A 16,912-nucleotide genomic window follows, 5' to 3' on the forward strand; every position below is an offset into this window, starting at 1 on the left:
CATGTAGCGATTTAAAGATGGCATATAATTCTGATTATTCCAAATGTACATTATGCCAAACATATGCGAAACGTCCTTATGCGAAACGTCTTTATGCGAAATGGCTAACGCCCTTTACCAACCAATTAAGCATCCGGACACTTCGAATCAACACGGTACTTACAATACAGTACTAACGTGTTTGGGACATTTTTTTTAAAGTTCCCAATAGTAACATCACCACCGAAACAGCTGAAATATTCACAAAACTCTATTTTTATGGTAAAAACGGTAAAGAAGATATTGAAGATTGGATTTAAAAACATCGGTACATACATATTATCGAAACAAGCATGGGAAAATTTAACACATCTTTAACGATCTATTACAACCAAAGCGGAGGGCTCATGGCCCCCTAAGCATGATGACCATTTACGCCTATGCTGCTCTGGTTTTCGGGGGGATCCGTGTGTGTCGAATGGACCCCATCATTCTCCCCGAGTCCTAAATTTCAGCTCCCCTCATTCAGATCACATTTGCAGCGCTGTGAACGTGTGGAGAGTGTACCAGATGCGTTAACACGCTTTTGCCATCCCCATCCTCTCTAATCCCCGGAGAAAAATACCGACAATTCTAGTCTCGTCAAGATGAGTTTCTGCGTTTGTGGTGTGTAGGGCTGGGTCTTGATGGCTTGGGTTTCTTGAGTAATCGTAAGATTTACCTTTTTGCAGACTTAGAACAGATTCATATGCTGAGCAATGTATGGAAAATTCATCTAAACAATAATGTGAACTCTATGAGCAGTACCATTATAAGTAGGCCGATCCTATTCTTGGCACTTTTGATTCATTTCGGCAGTGGGGTTTTTTGAAAGCAACGAAGCTCATATTTGGCCATAATATGCGTCGTTTTTTCAAGAAATCTACTCAAACTACTTCACATAATGATCAATTCTTCTATGATTCAATTGCTATCCGTTTAAAAGTTGTTACAATATCAATTGAGGGGTGAAAAAGCAAAGAGGTGTAAGTTGAGTGTCCAATAGTCTGGGACACGGTTATATGAAAAATTTAAATTTAAAGTTCTTGGTTGAAATGTTTCGCTGAAATATGTCACCAAATAACAAGGAAATGGCATTCCATTTCAATTCAATTTTAACGTCTCCAATATAATTTATACAGCGGGAGTAGTGATGATTCTCTAGTTTAAGACCAGTAGAACAAGCTCAATATATTTATTTGCATTTAATTATTCATTTGAATACGATCTATTCGTGCTGTTCGGAATTGGAATCAAGGTGTTCGGAATATGAGACAGAATTAACACAGGGTTCGACATTTGAATCAAAATGTTGTTCCATACTTTTACGTAAAAACAATACTAAAACTTATTAAATCAACATTATTATTGGTACCGTTTTGTATCAAATTTCGTACAGACTCATATTCCGAACACTCGTCTTTTGTATGGCGATTTGGATGAAATGTTTCGCTGAAATATGTCATCAAATTGCAAGGAAATGACAGTCAATTGCAATTCAATTTTAACGTCTTTCAATCTATTTTATACCTCGAGAGTATTGATGATTCTTTAGTTCGAGACCAGTAGAACTAGCTCAGATAAATTTATTTGCAAAATTATTCATTTTAATACAATTTATTCGTGCTGTTCGGAATTCGAATCAAGGTGTTCGGAATATGAGACAGAATTAACACAGTGTTCGGCATTTGAATCAAAATGTTGTTCCATATTCTTACGTAAAAAAAAAATACTGAACAAGTTCAAATTAGCAATTTTATCGGCACACCCGACAGCTACCAGTTATACTTTGCGAAGAAATAAAAATTTTCACAAATATCAGCTAATTTATTCCCATCAGATGCATTTGAAGTCACTGTTGGCCTTAAGTGTTCGGAATATGAATCAAAACGGTATCTTCGCTATCTAGGAAAATGTTTGTCATATTTTTCCTACCATCCTAAAAATGTAATAAAGCAAAGAAGTTTAGAGGTTTTGTCCGCTCAAAGTTAGAAACATCGTCTGATTGTCGTATACTCTGGTGATAAACTTTCCACCTTCGAAAATCACTATTTATTGTTGCAAATATTAGTATGTTTGGTATCAGAGGATGGAAGAGTTCTTAGAGAACATGTTTTCCATGGTCACAATGAAATATTTTGTAAGGGTCATAGTTTTGTGAGCGTTTGCGTCTTATGGGTTTGATATGCCTTCATTGTTCATTTAAGATTAATAATAAATACAGAGGTCTATAACGGTTTTCCGAGGAAGAAATTTGTTACTTCGGGTAGAGACAACCTATATCAACCTATATAAAACTACCATAAAACATGATATGACGATTTTTGCATTTTTTTTATGGGCCATACTGTATAGTTGAAAACTGCGGAGATGTTTATAAGGAGAAGGCTCTTTCTCAGTTGGGATGTAAAGCAATTAAAAAGAAGATGCAGAAGAATGTGAAGAAACAGAAAAATGAGGATATAGAGAAGAAAAATATTTTTTTTTTTCTAAAAAAAGAAAAATGATCAGCTTGACCCACATCCTTGTAGTTACTTTTACAAATATGGTCCAATTCATGATGCAAATCACATATATGTGATTATGTTTTAAATATTTTATATTATATTTATTGAAATTCTTACCAAGAAAACTTAAACTATTAATGATTTATCGCAGAATCATATTGATTGATAGGAGTCTGCAATCAACTTTTATTACGAACCTATACGAATGAACAATCTAAATGCTCATCACAGCTCCTAAACATCGATACTGTGCATTTGTATGATGAATATTTGTATAATCCTGACAAAACTGCAATTTTCTTTTAAAATTTGTAAAATATTTTGTCTAAGAAAATTATTCCGTTTTTTGTCACGGTTCTGTTTTTTTTTTTCAACTGAAAATTGTCGACCGTGTTGATAAAAACGGAACATACCTGTATACCATTTAATTCCACTAGAGAATGTATCCTTTAATTGATACGCGTATTCCTACCTCAACTGTAAGGCCGACTTGATCGAATCTAGTACACGACACTGAAGACGGCCTTACAGTTGAGGTTGAAATATGCGTATCTGTCAAAGGAAGTGGAATTAACTTCCATCCAGTCAACATACTTTTGCATGCTGAAAAACACACTAAAACCTGCATAACTTTTTTGTTTCTTGATGGAATTTGCTGAAATTTTCAGAAGTTCCCAAAAAAAACTCTTCTTGTTTAAGGAAATATGGTACAGGTGCACTCTGTTTTTTTATCAATACGAAGAATCTTGAATCAACGAATTTTGAGCTGTCAAATAGAGGATACCATCGACGTGTGAATGACGTCAAATGTTTGTTATTATAATTCGATCTTTATAACTAGTTGATAACATTAAGAGTTACAAATGAGGGAAAATGACCATTTCAAATGATAACACAATGAGATATTTCTATGATATTTTTAGTATAAACTTTTGCTATAGCGTTTATTATGTTGCCTGCTTATTCAACCAAAATGAAAAGGTATTTCGGTTTTCATTTATTTATATTCAAATACTTTTTTTCCTTGGGGAATTTTTAATGCTGCCAGAGAAAATTTTGTTTAATAACATAAATTTTATTATTGAAATTTTGATTTTGGAAAATTAATTCTTATCTAGCCAGCACAGACCCTACTTTTGTGTTTTGTTTGAACTAGTAATGAATAGAGAAACTAAAAAGTAGATTGGAGTACCTTGTACCATTTAATTCCGCTCTAAATGCTTATCTTTGACAGATACGCGTATTTCGACTACCACTTGCAGTCTACTTTAGTGTCAGTTACACGTATTCACAGTGAAGTTTGATTATGGACGAGAATGGTTTTCCCGGGAAACTGACTAGACTGATCAAGGCAACGATGGATAGTGTGAAGATATCGGGTGCATTATCGGACCCGTTTGAAACACGCGAAGGACCTCGACAAGGCGATGGTCTTTGCTGCCTCCTGTTTAATATTACACTCACTAGAAGGTTTCCGGCCATTTGGCCGAACGCCGTTTGGCCGAATGCCGTTTGGCGATGGCCCTCTTGGACCGTTCAAATACCGTGTTGTTTGTCGTTAGAGCTGATTTTTTTCCATCCTTGCCCATTCATTAATTCCCTGTGCAACTTCGATTGTTTTTGTCATTCACGAAGTAGCAACTACGAATTGTTCGGTCATCTATGCTTATGCTGCTATGCTTATATGGAAATTTCTGTCTTAAATTACAAAAATGACCTCAGTTTTTAAAAATGCTTTTCGTGAAGCGATCACAAATCAAATTCAAGTTCTACCATAAGTAGGCTATCAAACTCAAGTTACGAAATCTTCAAAACTTCGTAAAATAGTTATTATAAAACTGATTGTTTGTTTTCGTTTCAGAAATGCTAAAATCTTATCAATTTCAAATATTCAAATATCAAGCCTCAAATGGTATCGATTCCAACAAAAATAGCTCTGACATGAAGTGTTTATTCTTTACTTTTGTATTCGTTTTGCTTAACCGGTTAACAGAAATAATATCACTTTATGTAGTATGATGTGGGTCCCACACTTAACAGTTACCCGCATTATCAAAGATACCCCGTTTTACGGTAGTAGTATAGGGGCAATGGCTAACGACTTCATTGTTAAACCTAGTAAATTCACAATTTTCATGACACTCAGTCTTATTACGAAACATTCCATCCTTTCTGCTTGACCTTTTAAAAAAAATCTCAATTTTTTGTTGTTTATTTTTTTTTTATAATAAACCTTAATCGCAGAAAACAAATTTAACACGAATCAAACAAAATTCATTTTTACTTTGTTAAAATAAAATTCAGATATATAAAATCAATTGAACGACACTGTGATGTCATCCCTAATTACCCTACTGACCAAAGACCTTCAAACGTGTTAATGCTTTGCCGTTACGAACAGCAAAATCAGGATTAGTATATTAAAGCATGTAAACTAAGAATGTACTGTGTGTCGTGACGCTAAAGCTATGTTTTTTTGTCATTCCAATCAAAATACTTCAATAGCAGTTGCATGGAATTTCGATTACGCATAGATGTAAGCGTGGATACGTAGATAAGAATGCAAGTGACTACGCAAAAAAATAACTTCTCAATCACAATGGAAAAAACAGACTTGTTTTTAGATTCAATTTGTGCTTTCCGTAGTTTTAAAATTCTCTTTTTCAGCCCAACGTAGATTGTCAAACACGATCAATGAACAAGTACCTGAAATATTGTGTGATGTAGGTTTATTGAAAATTTATTTAGATTACAAAAATCGTAAATTACTATACTGAAGATTCATGTAGTTACTCCCACATTGACGATGTCAAATTAAAGTCAATATTATTATCATTTATTATCGTTTCAACTAAATGCCATATTCAACAAACAAATTCAAAAATGGCAAAACACTTGTTTTCTTATTAACTAGAGATAAATACATTTGATATTATTATTATCTGCAAATCATGGAGGATTTATGATGGAACAATAATCAAACAACATTTATAAAATAATATCATTCACTGAGCTTTTTCGTTGGCTAGCACAAGTCCACCTAAACTCTCAGTGATTTTTCCAACGGGATTATCTTTCTCGAATATTTCCTCTTTGATGAGCTTCTTACTGCAAACATTGTTCCCATTATCATCCACGCCTAGCAATAGATCTGTCTGAGATTTGACTTCATTCCACGCATAATCGATGTCCTCTGCTTGAGGATCTATTCCTGCGATCATAAATCGTAGAATAAACTTTCCCTGGTACGTTGCAGGGATCATGTAAATCTTCTTTCGTTTGACAATATTGTCAAGCAGTTGCTTCGAGTAGGTGTCCTCTCCTTTCAAACGGAAGCATACTAATGCCAATGTGGACGATGTTACCTCAAAACGTGGATCCGCTCGCACGTATTGTTCAAACTTCTGCGCAAGACTTATGTGAAACCGAATCAGCTCACGAATCTTCTCCGCTCCCATGGTTTTCAGTGTGATCCAAACCTTCAGTGAACGGAATCGTCTTCCGAGCTGAATTTGCCAATGGCGATAGTCTGGTGCTTTACTCATGCCTTGGAATTTATGTTGGAGATATATACGATCCACACTGAAAGCTTCCGTGATCATAGCAGCATCCTTGAACCACATGGCACAGCAATCGAAGTTCACGAAAAGCCATTTGTGTAGATTGAAGTTCAGCGAATCAGCCATTTCAAGTCCTTTCTTAATCCATGCATACTCTGGTAGACAAAATGAGGCTCCTGCATAGGCTGCATCCACATGAAGCCAAAGCTTGTTGTCATTACAGTAAGGACCAATTTCCTCCAGGTTATCATATGCACAAGTTCCAGTGGTTCCCAACGTGGCAACCATGATAACCGGGAACAAGCCGTTTGCTTTATCTTCCTCAACAGCTTTCTTAAGAATTCGTCCTCTCAACACGCAATCATCATCTGCAGGCAAAAGACGCATCTTGATGGCTCCAAGAATCCCAGATTTTTCTACAGCGCTGTTGCTCTGATCGCTAGTGTAGGCAACCAGCCGACCACGGATCTCGGCCTCTGTAAGTTCTGGATGTTCATTCTTCAGCCGACGAACTGCCTGTTCTCGTGCAACTAAAACTGCAATGAAGATCGATTCACTGGCCGATCCCTGAATAACACCACCGCCGTTGCCTTCGTCACAATTGAGGAAACATCGCGGCAGGTTCAACAGCTGACCGATCCAGTTCATCATAATGACTTCCAACTCCGTGCAAACTGGGCTGCAAATCTGGAAATTGGGAAAAGCATTAGATAAGATACGATACTCAAGTGAGCATTTTTGCACTAACCCAACTGAAGCCGACGACTCCTAAGCCTGCAGCCAGTGTTTCACCAACTATCGAAGAGTATGACGTCTGGGATGGATAGAAAGCGTGGAAATGTGGTGACTGCCAATGGGTCAGGCCAGGGACAATGAAGCGTTTGAACTCTTCCATGATAGTTTTCCAGTCATCTCCCTTCTCCGGAATTTCGTTGGGCAGTAGATCATGCAGATAACCAGGTTCGACAGATGGGAGCACATCTCTGCAAAAAAAAAACAATAAGAGATATAAGTTTTGTTCGTTAAACTATGTTCAAGTTAGCTTATACACAATAAATTTTTATTTTTTGTCTCATCCCTAAATTTGTTTTAGCTAAATCTTGCATTGTAGACTGTCAAAATTTATCGAAAACTAAAAAAATTCATTAAACTTTAATATTTTAATGTTACAACAAGTGTACAACAAAGTTGTCAAAGATAAGCATTTAGAACGAAATTAAAAGGTATAAGGTATTCCAATCTACTTTTTAGTTTCTCTATTGAGATTATGCTCAGAGGATCCGGATACATTAAAAAGAGTAACATATTTGCTCTGCTTCTGGTCTACAAATTACGTAACGCTTAAAAGGAGAGAGGGTAAGCTTAAGCGTTAAGACTCATACAAAACATAGAAAATCCTCATACAAAAAGCGTTACGAAGAGCAGGAGGACATTGAAAATTTCCAATTGAGGCGTTACGTAATAAATGGATTGTCTAATGAATAGTTAGAATTCCGACAAGGACAATCGATCACTAATCTACTCTCACGTGTGACTAGTTTGATGTGTTCCTTAAAATATGAAGGATATTTAACGCCTCTTACTTTTCTAGAAAAAGAAAAAGCCTTCAACAGTGCCTGGCATGAGATAATGTTGAAATAATTGAAAGTAATCTGGCAAATCGTTCTCTCGAAGTTTGACAGACTTCCTTAAGGCAACATTATAGGACCAATATTGTACAATATTGACTGCACTGAGTGTTATAATACATTCAAACCTCCTTTTTTACATCTGTTTTTGCGTAATAGTTATTTATACAACAAATTGCAAAATAATAACTTTAACACGAGCCTTACATTTATCTAACGAGGCTCACCGAGTTGGATGAAAACGACGTGTGCTGAAAAAATAGAGTTTTGAAACGAGTTGCATACAACATTTTTTGCAATAACGAAAATTGCCGTTAAAGTTGGATTATTTTTGAATATTTGTCACAAATTTTCACCCTTCCCTTGCTGATTCTACTTTCAAAAACAGGTCAGGTAACACGTTATTTACAATTTTCTACCATATTGTAGGTTATTCATGTACTGAATTACCTACACATAAGTATACACGAACCGCCCCATAACGCTCCTGGCTTTTGTTAGTAAGCTCATAAATTCTACTGCCTCCTCTACTAAGAATCTCTAACGATCAACTACCTAGCTTCTGATTCTACGATGCGAATTCAACTCAATTTGGTTCGTAAAATGAATGTAGAATCAGGACTTAGTTAAGATTGAGAAATTCAGAATAATTCAATAAATGAAGTATGGAGGTAATCCGATGTCTGTTTGATAACTCGCAAACCAGTACTAAAAAGTGCTACTTTTCGATACTGTTATTAGTGATAAAAAGTAACACTTTTCAGCACTGTTTGTGTAGATAGGAGAATTAGGCCGTTATGTTATGGTCATTCCCTTGATAAAAACTAAGCTGATATGCAACCGAATTGAAAAATACAGTTCACTATCCCTTACTCGATATTTCGGTTTCAGTTGCGTAATGACTATTACCGCACTGCATAATTCAGTGCAGGAAAGTAGTCCGTTTCATGACAGATTGACGTGATGCCTATTTCGATCAGAAATTGCAAAAAAATATTTGAGCAGTTTCTCATCATAATACGCTGTTTTTCATCTCGCCAATCTGTGATGAAATGGCCTACTCTTCGTCACTAAATTATGCAGTATTCTAAGAGTCATAACATAACTGATTTCAGTTCTGTAATGATCAGTATTATTACACATTCTGTAATAATTTTGTTATAATTATAATAAGATTTGTTGGTTCTATCTCATTAGGCCGAATGTCGTTATACTGAATGTCGTTAAACAGAAAGGGCCGTTAGACCGATAGAGCCATAAGGCAGAAAAGGGTTACTAGGCCGAAAATGGCCGATAACTCTAATGAATCGTAAAGTCGAATGGGTAACTAGTGAGGATAAGTCAGGACAATTTGCATTAAGTTGAATCCGCCAAACGAATTTTTAGATCGTATGGATTGTTGATTGTTAGATCAGGATAATTTTCATTACCCAGAAGCTCACAATATCTGCTGTGTAATATAACTAGAAATAACAGCCCTCCATTAAAAGAAGGAAAAAACACTGATGAATGTTTTAGCCATTTGAGATAGTAGTAAATGATCGAATATTATTTCGGTCTTACGGCATTCGGCCTAATAGCCTTCAACCTTACGACCTGTTCCCAGATTTGCTATATTTTTGTGATGCAAATTTTGTTAGAATTTTTACTAACGGTACTTGTTTCATAACAACTGGTGATATACATTCTGTTTTAAGGCTAACTAGCCCCGCATTCGTTTTGCCAGCCATGTTGACATAGCAGCTCGCAATTTCAAAATGATAAATCATCATACATCATATTGATCCGGAAAAGTACCATTATACGCGCTGACATGCAGAAAATATGCTGATACTTTTTTCAGATGAATCCGTGCAATACTAACTGATTTTCTATAATTCGAAATTGTGACATGGTTTAGCAACAATCATCAACGACACGTACAAATTTCGATGACAGCCTACTTCGCTTTAATCTTGTTTCATCCGTCTGGTCGCGGCGTATCATTTTTTAATTTTAAATTCTAGTTAAGCTCAGGCTTGTTCATTCTTAGAAATATTAATACATGTTGTAACATGACTCCGAATGTACAATCACTTTGAACGACATTGCCTCATGATATTGGAATTCCGGGTTACGGATCTTCCGTGGATATGGGTCATTCTGTATATGGAATTCGGGGTGATGGCATTCGGGTTGATGGGATTCGGGGTAATGAGGTAGAATCCTCTGAAATATAGAGCTGCAAGCGTTGCATAGTATTGTGCTACTTTTCCCCAAATATCATTTGCTAGAACGTTGGTTCCCCGAATGACTCGTTTCCCCGGAAAGTGATGTAGTTGAAAAATGCCCAGGAATAGTCTTCAGTGACCACTACGCTGCACAAGGATGAATGATCAAAAGAAGGAGATATTTTGTCATTCTTGACTATACAAGTATTGCTAAATAAAAAAAAAGAAACGTTAATAATTGCCTACTGAAAAATGAAATTGCCGATTCTACCCTGAAATGTGTGAAGTTACGACATTTATGAGCACCAAAAACTTTTCGGGGAAATGGACTATTCGGAGAAACTGGGTACTCGTGGAACTGTAAATCGGAAAACTGGCATTATGGGAAAAGTAGCACAACCGTTACAAAAATTTAGATTTACAAGCGTCATACGACCTTACAATATATTTGTATATACAAAAAAGTTCAGAGCAATATGTAGCTTTGACTTTGTTGTAACATTGTTGTGTTCTATTCAAGAGATGTTCTAAGCCAACCAAGAACTTCCTGAAGTATTTTCTACATCCCTTCTGTGCTCCTTTCTCACTTTTTGGTTGTCCAAATAAGCTCAATAAGCTGAAAACTTGTTTGAAAACATTTTCAAAGAAATTCAGAGAGTTGTTCTAAGGCAAACGAAGTAATCATGGATGAATTGTTGAGTTCAACGGGCGCTCTTCTGCATCCACTAATCCGTACAAATCAATGCTGTACTATAAAAGGTTAATAATCTATTTCAGCAGTTTTCATATCGGCAGGTGCTCTGCGACAGCTTTGAAAATTTGTACCAATGTCGTAAAATATCTCAAATTTTCTGCTCTGAAATACGGGTTTAATTATGTCAAACCAAGCCATACCTTGAATTTTCAATCGATTAGTAACTCGTCGGATCGAATTTCTATTTAGACAACTGTTTTGTTCTCTAGACATTTGGACAAATATATTGTAATTGGATGATTAGAAACATTCTTTCGTTGATATTTTTACCATACAACTTGTTTGGAAAGTTTTAGCTACAGCATTAGGTTTTCTTCAAGTTACAAACAACTCTTAAAATTTGAGAAATCCAATTTTTTCAGACAGAATATTTTAAGACTTTTTGGGTGGGAAAGTTTTGTCGGGATCCTTATCTACACCGAAAAAATGTTTGAAGAACATGTAACTTGATGGGGGATGGGAATGTTGATACCGTGATACAAAATTAAGAATATTTCTCGAGTTTTAGCAAAATCATGAATATTTTCGTCGATGCTGAGCTTGTGGTCAATCCATTCAAACACATTAATACGAACTTACAACAAAATATATTTTCGCTATAGAAACAAAGTTGTTTGAACTAAAAGCAACAGTTGGAAACCAAAAATAATTCTGCCGTTTTCAAGCCACGAATTTCGAAAAATTTGTCGAATTCCCAAAAAAAAATTCATTTAGATGATCAGTATGAAAAAAAAAACTAACAAAAAACGAAGCTAAATCGAAGCCCAACCTCTGCACAAATCTGGAGTACTGAACATCCGTACGAGCTGAAAAATTGACCTACAGCAAGTGACCATCCGATGATGTTTTCAGCCTTAACGATTGTTTGGTTCTCCAGATTTGTGTTCCCGAAAATTTCAGGTTTGAATTCGAATAATCTTTACCTTAATGGAAAATTGGACAATATAAATCTTACTAAATGATTTTTGTCAGAAATATAGGGTCGATTTAAGCGGGTGAGAAATTCAGATTTTTAACGTATTGGTGATGAAGGACAGGTGATCCGCGTATCAATTTTATTTCAAGAAGTGCTCCGCGAATCAAAAAGACTGAAAACCCCTGATCTATTTCATTATTATTTATCATCAATGTATAACAGCTTATGCTTGTAGATTAAGGGGCCCGTATAGCCGTAGCGGTAAACGCGCAGCTATTCAGCAAGACCAAGCTGAGTGTCGTGGGTTCGAATCCCACCGGTCGAGGATCTTTTCGGGTTGGAAATTTTCTCGACTTCCCAGGGCATAGAGTATCTTCGTACCTGCCACACGATATACACATGCCAAAATGGTCATTGGCATAGTAAGCTCTCAGTTAATAACTGTGGAAGTGCTCATAAGAACACTAAGCTGAGAAGCAGGCTCTGTCCCAGTGGGGACGTAACGCCAGAAAGAAGAAGAAGCTTGTAGATTAAGGCGGTTAAAAAAAAGTTGTAAATCCAATCTCTCATGTCTTCCTTACCTTCCTTACGATAAAAACAGCGTTTTGTGATTTTTTTGCTATTTTGGTGTGATGTAAAGGTGGCCCAGAAACGATATGAAAATTTCTATGACGAAATATTGAAAAATGGCCTCAAATGATTTCTCAAAGAATTTGATGTTTCTCATGGGATTTCTCTACGGACTACTAGAATCATTCCGTGAGTGCCTCCAGAGATTCCTCCAATAATTTCTTCATGGACCCATCTTGTACCATTCTAATATACATGCAGAAAATTTAAAACACATTCCTCTAATAATTCCGACAGGTATCTCCCAGAAAATTCATAAGTTAAGCTATTCATGTAAAATAAAATCAGAGTTTTTTTTTCAGAAATGGTTCCAGAGATTCCTCCAGATATTTCCAAAGTGATTTCAGAAATTTTTCCAAGAGTTGATGTTCATTAAATGTTTCAAAGAACATTTGATCAGTATTAAATTAACGGATTCCCGTCATGTGATTTCTTGAGGATTTTCATCAGAAAATTCTTAAAGAGTTCAACCAAGAAATGGTTCAAATATTCCTCTAGGAATTTCTCCTGTTCTAGAACTAGAATCTGAATGGGTTCTAGGAGTTTTAAATACAAGGATTTTGAGTTTCTCCAACCGTTTTTGGTTTTTAAATTCTATTAATTGTACTGTGACTTTGATCATGAATTTCATCAAGTTATTTCTCCAGACTACAATGACTTCTTCAAACCATTCAATCTACGACACCCTTATTTTTTTCCGGAGTCTCTGCTGGTGTTTCTGTTCAGAGATTTATTATTCCACCATTTTTTTAAAGAATAATCCAATAAAAATTATGCTCTAGAAGTTATTCTAAAATATCGTACAGGTATTTGTCCAAAAACCTAAAAATTATCTTCTCGGTATATCTCCAGCAATTTCATTATGAATTTCTGTAGAAGTCTTCGAGTATTTATCTATGAATCATTCTATGTACCACATACTGAAATTTCTTTAAAGATTGTATGTGGAAAGAAATCTGTCTTTGATTACATCAGGAACTTCCCATCCAAAGGAAGTCGTCACTATAACATTTTCGTCATAAGTGGAATGGGATTCGATCGCAAGTCCTTGATGTGAGAGGCGTGTGATCTAACCATTACACCAGTTCCGTCCCCATAAAAATTTAAGATTCATTTTCTCATAAAAAATACATGTTGAACGAAATTTAGAAAAAAAATATGTTGCTTCGATATAACGTAACATCTATACAACGTAACGAAAATAAGAATCGAGTTACGTTATATCGAGGTATTACTGTAATTTGAAATAACGACTATAGATCTCCATTTTCTAATATTGAATTATATGCCTACACTTCAAGGATTTTTGGGAAGACCGCAACTTGAACATATTTCAAACTGGTTAGCATACTGAAAATCATAATTTTTTGAAAATCTTACAAATGGTCGGCGTTAAGTCAGAGTGGACCAAGTACAAAACTTGGGAAAAGTGGATTATTCTGCCATTAGATGCAAAATAACGTTATCTCCATTTCACTTTGATCCGATTTGATGAATGTTGAAAACTGAGAGAGATATGTAACAAATTTACTCTGGATGATCAATAAAAATCAATAAAAGTATGCAGTCAGAGTGGACCAAGTGCTTTATATCATAACAACGAAAACGATCGATGCGCTGAGAAAGTCTAGAAAATGCAAGACATTTCAAGTTATTTTCCAGATTTTTTGGCATGGAATGATTCTTCCTCCCATCCATCAATAGAAACTCATAAACATTTCATAATTCGATGGATCTTATTTTGATATCTGGCCATTTACCGTATTTGAGTAGGTGATCAGAAATTGCAACAATTTCTGTGCAGACAGAGTGGACCAAGTGTCAAAAAGCAACAAACTGATTGATTATTGCATTTTTTGAGTCGATTTCAGAGTTCGATAGAAGTTTATGGTAGTTATATGGTGTATGAATAGACTGTCCTAGAACCCGCTTATTGGACCAGTATATTTTGGTCGGTACTCAAGATTTTCATGGACTATGTGCACTTGGTCCACTCTGACTGAACGCATATTTGAATATTTCTGGTCTTCAACGCCCTGACCCTTCAAAACCTTAATTTCCAAGGTATCGTAATGGCACTGGTTTTGAGATTGAAGATATGGATTATTGAAGAATTTACGATACTGATGTCGAAAGGTCTTGATAATATGTTCAGCTTAAAGATATGCACCCAGTTTGACCACGCAAGCATTAAATGATTGTTCTTTTTCTTGAAATTGTTCAGTCAGAGTGGACCAAGTGCACATAGTCCATCAAAAAATCGTTCTATTAGAGTTTCGGATTGTGATTTTTCATGTTAATCACTTCACATTATATTGTTTGAAAGTAACTCAAGGATGGGTAGAAATATTGAACCAAAATTTTACTGAGATAAAAAAATACAAAGCGTTAGACTTTGAGCCCGTATTTCTCAAAATATGAAAAATGTCACTTGGTCCACTCTGACTTAACGCCGACCAAATAGACTCCAAGTGGCGATTTGAAATTTTAATAGAGTCCTCGAAATAAATCAGGAATAATTGCTAATAATAATAATATATTTCTTGAGGAAATTTCAGGAAAAAATATTTAAAAACCCTTCTTGAAGGGATTCCTGGAAATTTTTGGATCAATTCCTGGATTGATCCTCACTTTAAACAGACGTGGTTTATATTATCTGCTCAAATCATTTCATATATCTCCATTTTAATCATTTTATCGTTACATTGCTCTTCTTAATAAGCTGTAAGCTTAATACAGAATTAATCTGCATACCTGTCTCGAATGTTCACCAAATAATCCGCTACAAAGTCGATTGCTGCTTTCCCGAACTCTTTGAACTCGTCTATATCCATATTCGCCATTTTTGCTGATCACTTTTTAAAGCACTCCACAAAAAAAAAACAAAGTCCTTTCAGAAACTAACAATTGTCCAATATCACCAACAACTCTGATCATCCAAATCACTATATATCCTTCTGGTTTGCTCGATCACCAATCCACTAAATTCACCATCCCGGAGTGTAAGATTGTACCACGCGCGCCACCGAACTTGACCACAGACTGACCGAGAGGTACCTTGGACCAGTGGTATTTATGCAAAGAACTGCTGACTAGGCACGCATCGTCGAGACCCCCAAAAAACACAACCCACCGACCCCAACCACTTTCTTCTTCTCACGGCGCGGTACTCGTAACAATACACAATACCGCTGTCAGCAGACGTCCGTCGATCTGCAACATTATACAAGCTCATCATGGTCTGGCTGACCCTACACCCAACCGTTGATCGAGCCTCAAATGCGCTGTCAACATCACCGGAAGGGATCGCAACGATATTGAAGTCGCGACAGGTAAATATGCATCATGCATCAACCTCAAGAGCTGACCGAAGAAAGTCATCAAGAATCTCAGGGAAGAAAATAATGAGCAAACACTACTGGACTTTGATCTTCTACTCGGAGACACGCGCGCAGCAACAGCCGGCAGTTGGGCATCTTATTGAGCAACGTTGAGGCAGGTTCTCAAGTGCGTGGATCCTTTCATCGGATTTGAACAAATTTATTCAGTCAATAGAAAAAATAACACTTCTTTGCTCTTGTTTTGATTTTCGCCCTATTTTTAAATGTATCGTTACAGTTTTATTCTTATAGGGTGAACTTTACAGCACATCAGTAAAGGGGCGGCACTATGGGCCAGAAATCAAAATTTCAAAACGAAAATCTAAAGAAATTTTTTTAATATTTATTTTTTATCAAATTATTATCTCACACGGCTCCGCCCAACACCAAGAACGCTCATCATCCCGAATGCCACCACCTCGAATGTGTCACCACTCATTCCATCACTCATGAAACGTCAATTAATAGTGAAGCAATCCTCAATTATTTTTTTCCTTAAGAAATACGGTGTAGCGCTCAAATTCGAACAATTTGAATTTTGTATGTCATCCCCGTAGCCCAAGATCATAGTAACTGAGGGCTATGAACTGAAGAACTGCTTTCTTACGGAATTTTTTAAGTGAACAGTATAATTTATGTTGTAGATGTGACTGGGTGGCAGACCTTTGCCATTCGATAACCTGACAATTGTAGGGAGGATATGAATGAAATGAAAAACGTGAATATGATCAAAATATAAAATTTATAGAATCATACAACTCAACTAGATGTAAAGTTTTTCATTTCGCATGACAAAACTATTCTACATCTATAGTGGATTGTACAATTAGCAATAGCAGAATCAATGCGAAGGACAGATTTTTTTTAGAGACAATGGAGGATGACTGATTAGATTTAGTGGTTATCAACGTCATTTTCAAGGCATGTTTTGAACGCCTCATAATTTTACTTTGTGTAAATAGGTAGGGAAGGTGTACCGGTATTCGCCATGTACCAGTTATTCGCCACCCCAGATTTTATACCGTTTTACTTCATATATGGTTGCCAATTGTTTAATGTTTGCTAAATTGCTTTGAGATGATACGGAAACATTCTTGGAAACCGCAAAATTTTCTCAGAAAATAATAGAAAAAAATCATTTTCCTTAAACTTTTTGCTCCTTTGCACCTATTTTTCGCCACCTGTTCCTGAATTCGCCACCCTCCATAAGAAATCAACGTAAGTGGCGAATTCAGGAACCGAATTTAAAATCGTGGCGAATACTGGTGCAAGTGGTCCAGTATTCGCCACCACCATTTTTAATACAAAA

At 36.0% G+C, this 16,912-nt stretch overlaps 1 protein-coding gene across 1 annotated transcript; it reads right to left on the bottom strand.

The window, feature by feature from the left end:
* Positions 1-5,215: 5,215 nt before the first annotated feature.
* On the bottom strand, positions 5,216-15,066 carry LOC5573809 (alpha-methyldopa hypersensitive protein). Its single transcript, XM_001661007.2, has 3 exons — positions 14,978-15,066; positions 6,834-7,068; positions 5,216-6,772 (listed from the first exon to the last, which is right to left on the bottom strand). Exons 1-3 carry the CDS (start codon positions 15,064-15,066, stop codon positions 5,531-5,533), a joined length of 1,566 nt encoding a protein of 521 aa, XP_001661057.2. The 3' UTR covers positions 5,216-5,530.
* Between the last annotated feature and the right edge of the window lie 1,846 nt (positions 15,067-16,912).

Source organism: Aedes aegypti, chromosome 2, assembly GCF_002204515.2.
Source record: "Aedes aegypti strain LVP_AGWG chromosome 2, AaegL5.0 Primary Assembly, whole genome shotgun sequence".
NCBI classification, from domain to species: Eukaryota; Metazoa; Arthropoda; class Insecta; order Diptera; family Culicidae; genus Aedes; species Aedes aegypti.